Here is a 5,487-nt window from a genome sequence, read left to right on the forward strand (position 1 = left end):
TGAAGTCTTTTGGTTTGATCTGAAATAGAAAACAAATTAATTGAGATCGTTTTAGGTGGAGTTCGTGTTGATCAGCTTTTCCCCCCTGTTGTGTTTTGTGTACTTTTGTTTGCCATTTTATCTTTTTTCTTATTTGCCATGGAGTTGTCAGTTTATTTTGCACCTATCGGTTAAAATGGCTTTTTGATATGTGACATTATGTATAAATTTTACTTGGTGGGGGAGGGGTAAGGGTACAGGGAGGGGGGAAGGATATTATTTCACCAATCTTTGGAATCTGAATAGTTTAAAGAGAAAAGTCTCCTCCTCCCCCCCCCCCCCAGTCCAGGATTTCGGGATCGGGACCCCTCCTATCCCACCCGGCCCTTCATCTGCGTATGGTGCGTTTCGTTGTTGTTGCTTGCTTAACTCGCAGTGTCATTTACAGGTACCAATTATATTCATATACAGTATATATATATATATATATATGATACTTATCGGCTATCTTTAAGCATTATGGATACAGCATCGTGATAACTGTAGTAAGTTGGAATGCCTTTAACTTCTACTTTTGAGCAACCTTTGACATAGACATGATCAATCAATGTACCACCTTCTGTTGTGGCCTCTTCCACTAGCTGTTGAAATCCTTTTGAAGTCATATAGTCCAGTATGGATCTTTCTCCCTTTAATATGTCTTGATTAAAGTCACCTAAAACAATGATATTGTTTGAAAGTTCAGTCAATTTGCTTACAAACGAAATAAATGTTTTAAGAAATATTCCAATTTGATACTTCTGAGTTCTATATATTGTTGCCACAAGGACATTCATGGTGGGGATTCTGAAAGTCATACATTCTAGATTTTCCACGGTAATGTTACAATTTTCATATTCAGAATCTGTTTTTACATATACTCCAACTCCTCCGTGGCCCATAGCTTGCAAATTCATAAACACAGAATTAGTCGGTGTGTAGGCTGCAGATCTTGGTTGGTGATAAAAATCATAGTTAGGAAGATAAACATGATCAGAGGAAGATTCAAGCCATGTTTCAGTCAGACAGACATAATCTGCATCTGTACAGTCTGAATTAGCCACTAAATCATTTTTATGAGCTCTTAGTCCTTGGATATTGTGATAAACAATAGTTACAAGTGTTTCTTCAGATGATGCTTCTACATTTTCAGTCAGATAATGTTTCATTGTTTTTATGCCTTTTATGATATCAGGATCACAGTATATTTTTTTACCAAGTGTTTTGTCATCAATTGGTAATATATGAAGCCCTTCTTTTGTAGTAACTCTACTCAATGCAACATATGCCTGGCCATAAGTGAAGCATTTATTCAAATCCACAACTGCTTGTGAAACTGTCAAACCCTGAACTTTATGAACAGTACATGCCCATGCTAACTGCAAAGGAAACTGTTTTCTCGTTCCATTTTTGAATGGTATGTCCTCTGTAGATGGTTCCAATCCAACGCATCTTTTCCCATTTATTGTTTTTTGAATCTTAGCGTTTTTTCCTACTCTCTCATTGTCAAAATTGATAAAAATAACATTCGGCAAAGACCCTTCTAAAAATTCTGCAATGCTGACAATAGTGCCCATTACCCCATTTACCAAGCCATCATTGACGGCTTCATTCTTTTTCAGCATTACGCGGGCTCCTTCAGCTAATAGAATTGAAGTTGGGAGACAAATATCAGTTTGTGAAAAATTTGCTGTTTTCTTTCTTAGTTTTCCTGTAGCTTTATTTTTTTCAAAATCTTGTGCTTCAATTAACTTAGGTTCACTGGACAGTTTAATAACCATTTCAGTATTGTGAATATTAATCTCATTATTAGTAGCATAAATGTGTAAAGCTTCATCTGTCCCACTACCTATACACTGCTTTAACATTTTTAAATCTGAGGATTCTAACGGAGAATATTTGTCTTTTATCCTAAGTCTATTCAATAACTGAGCAAACAAACCATCTTCACGTTGTCTCATGACTTCATCTAATTCTACAATAGTGAAGAAATCGTTCCACAGATAGTTCAAAGGATTCGATGGATCATCTACATAAAGTTTATCAGTTTTTCGGCATTTTACTGGTGGTAACTGAAAAAAATCTCCAACAGCTATCACTGAAACCCCACCAAAAGGATCTTTTTCAGGTCTTTTCTTGATCTGACGCAACCGTTCATGAATGAAGAATAACAACCTCTTGTTGACCATTGAGACTTCGTCTATGATTAAAATTTGTAAATTTTCTAATTTTGACCTTAAAGTGTTCAGCTTATCTTCACCAAGCATCGCTTTGTCAACAGTAAGAGTTTTGAAAATAGAAAGAGCATGGTGAATCGTCAATCCATTTATATTGAAGGCTGCAGTGCCAGTTGGTGCAGTCAATAAAACTGTCAAATCGTCTGGACTAGGAGAGCAGCGAGCAAGAATTCTTGTGGTTTCATAATGTAAGCATTTAATCAGATGGCTTTTTCCTGTTCCAGCTCCGCCTGTTACAAAGACGTGAAAGGGAGGGGGATTTTTACCATTGGCTTTTAGGTTGCACCATTCTCTTACCTTATAGAAAATACGCCTTTGTTTCATGTTTAAACCTCTCAACAAGGGTATAACTTCCGACCTTAGTAAACAAGTTTTAATCCCATTTCCACTAACTATTTCTGGCTTGTTACTTTTATTTAAATCTGGTATTCCAAATTCAGGACTGTCGACTTCTATGACAGTTGAAGATTTGGCTGCTTCAGTGCATTCACGTCTTTCACTCTCTGTTTCTGGACATAGGTCTGCCCACGCATCTTCTTGGTAATCATTTTCTTCCAATTTTTTTTCTGCAGCTTCTAGCTCTTTGCCACTTTTCACAAAGTTGGACATGTTAGTATTAACTATTTGTTCGACTTTAACAAGAACCTCTTTCTGATTATACCTGACCATTCCTGATTTGTAAAACAATTCATATGTCAAAAATTGTGGCGGTTTCAACTGTTCCTCTAATCTGTAAGGTAAATATAACTGTAAAATACTTTGGTAGTACTGTTCAGGCGATGTTTCAATGGAAAATCGTGCATATTTGATAATAGCAGGCTGGGTTCTTGTCCGCTTTCTGATGTATCCCATATCATTTTTAAGTTTGAATGTGGTATCTTCATTTATTTTATTTGGAACCTGTGTTTCTGCTAAAACTGAAAACTCGGAGCAAAATGAAGCTAAACACATCTGATTAAATAATTCAAGTTCTGGTCGACTTTTATATCTATCAGTAATGCTTTTCATCCAAAGTTCGATATCATCACCGTCATCAATGTCATCATCATCATCGATTTCCTTTGAAGGTTTTTTTGTATTTGCGCTTTTAGATTTGATTAAAAGTTCTTTTAGAGGAATACTCATTTTACATGGATTTTCTCCAACTGGAATGAATTCAACTTTTCTTGAACATTCTTTCAAACTTAAGCCGATCACTCTAAAAACAGCTTCTTGGGCACTCAGCTCTCGAAAGTGAAAGTATGCAGTACCTACTTGTTTCATTGTATGTTGTGCATTCAAATTTCCATCAGCGGCCTCATTTTTTGTTTGTTGTAGCAACAATCCAAGTTCACGTTCTGATTTACTGATGTAACTTATTATATAAACAACACAAGAATAAGCATCTAATATGTATTGTATATCCATATTTGCGTCCCATGCTTTCAGGAGATGCGGGTTGTACTGATTGATAAACATTTCATTTTTGTTTCTTTTTAACACCACAGTATTTCTATATGTAACTGACCTAAAGCATTCTTGAAAATCTTCCTGAGATACTCCTGCCCTTATGAATAACTCCGTAGTAGTTAAATTTTCCTTTTCACAGTCTTTGATTACAGCCCATAGAGATTCTAATATCTTTTTAGCTTCTAATGAACTAATTCCCGATTTTGGTTTTTCAACAACATCATCGTCAACATCTTCATCAGTGTCATCAGCAACACTACATTCTTCTTCATCATCCTTAGATGGGCGTGATATAAATGTTTTTTCAGAGGGTGGTCTTGGGAAATTAAAACGACACACAGTTCCCTTTTTTCTACAACTTTTTGAATGTGTTTTGCTATGTTGTTGTACAGTTGTGACAATGTCTTTTAGCTCTGAGTCCTCGGTTTCCAGCGGTAGTTTACATGTTATATATTTGTCAACAAACTCAGTTACAATATCATCTTCATCTTCATTAAATTTTGGGGCATCTTCTACCCAGAACAAACAGTGCGTGTGTGGAGAACCTCTCTGTTGAAATTCAACTCTATAAAAGTAGTCTATCACATGACCAATTGGTTGAGCATCTGACATTATAACATCTTTTAGAAATCTTTTAAATCTACGATCAAACATTCGTGCAGGTGTAACAGGATTACTACAAAGGACTTTGCACTTTTCATCCCAAGTAAGTTCGTCAAACTTACGAATATCTCCTTGTTGCTTCAATATTGTTTCTATGATTTCTTTCCATCTGAAGTCTGCAGAAGAAAACGAGGCAAAGAATGTGGGAATACCTAACTGGCGAATCATAGCAAAAATATTCTTTTGTTCAGCTTGCCAATAAGGAGGTGTTCCTCTTACAGGTTTCATAAACTTTATTGCCTCATCTTTTCGGAATAACCCATGTAATGTGTCTTTATCACATAGCATTTTGCCTGTTACTTTCTTTCCATTTGAAAACACCGATCCTTTCCTTAAGGAAATTTGAACATTTGACATAACTCTATCTAGTTCAGACATATATTGACAAAAGAATATATAAGAAGTATCTCTTGCAAATCGGTTTTCTACACTCATTAATCTCAGATTGAAATATCTTAATAAAGATAACTTTTCTTCTCTCTCTTCATTCAATGTGTTTTTACCCGTAGGATAATGTACTGGAAACGTTTGAGCTTCAATACCCTTTGTTCTCAAAAGACTTACAGGGTTATTTTCCTCTGCAGGTGATAGATTGAATTCCTTATCAAACAATGCATCTAAAGCTTCCTGTGCAATATCAGCAGGCTGTAAACATGTGTCCAACTGAACGCCCTGTAAAGTATCATCTAAGTATGTATCCGCTTCATTTGTTTGTTCCTCTGTATTTGACCTATCTTGCAAATTATCATTTAGCGTTTCATTTGTTGTTGTTGAAGTGTCCATGCTCTCTACTTCAGGGCAACAGTCCTTATTTTGTAAAGGAATAGGGTTCAACCACTTTTCATTGATTACTATATTTGAATACCACTCATTTTTTTCTTTTAAAAATAGCAATGCTTCTTCTAAATGTTTAGTATCAACAAATTGATATTCCTCATAACCCTTATACTGTAATTTCCTTTTGAGCTTCACTTTAACTAAACAATTGTCATCTTCAGATCTAGGCAAAGTAGTAGTTACCTTAAAAATATCTGACGGTACACAAACACATGGTCCATGAACTGCCTTTTGGCCACCTTTAGGTAGAGCAATTATCTTCATGAAAGGTATATTAAGAGAA

General features: G+C 35.5%; 1 protein-coding gene across 1 annotated transcript; it reads right to left on the reverse strand.

Annotated features, from left to right (window-relative positions):
- Nucleotides 1-500: 500 nt before the first annotated feature.
- LOC134702740 (uncharacterized) lies at nt 501-4,833 on the reverse strand (the record flags this gene model as incomplete). The annotated part of the gene is given in 1 exon segment (XM_063563413.1): nt 501-4,833. A coding segment is annotated over 1 exon segment (4,302 nt), but the record flags the coding sequence as incomplete, so codon positions are not given.
- Between the last annotated feature and the right edge of the window lie 654 nt (nt 4,834-5,487).

This window comes from Mytilus trossulus, unplaced genomic scaffold (assembly GCF_036588685.1).
Source record: "Mytilus trossulus isolate FHL-02 unplaced genomic scaffold, PNRI_Mtr1.1.1.hap1 h1tg000665l__unscaffolded, whole genome shotgun sequence".
Classification (NCBI taxonomy): Eukaryota; Metazoa; Mollusca; class Bivalvia; order Mytilida; family Mytilidae; genus Mytilus; species Mytilus trossulus.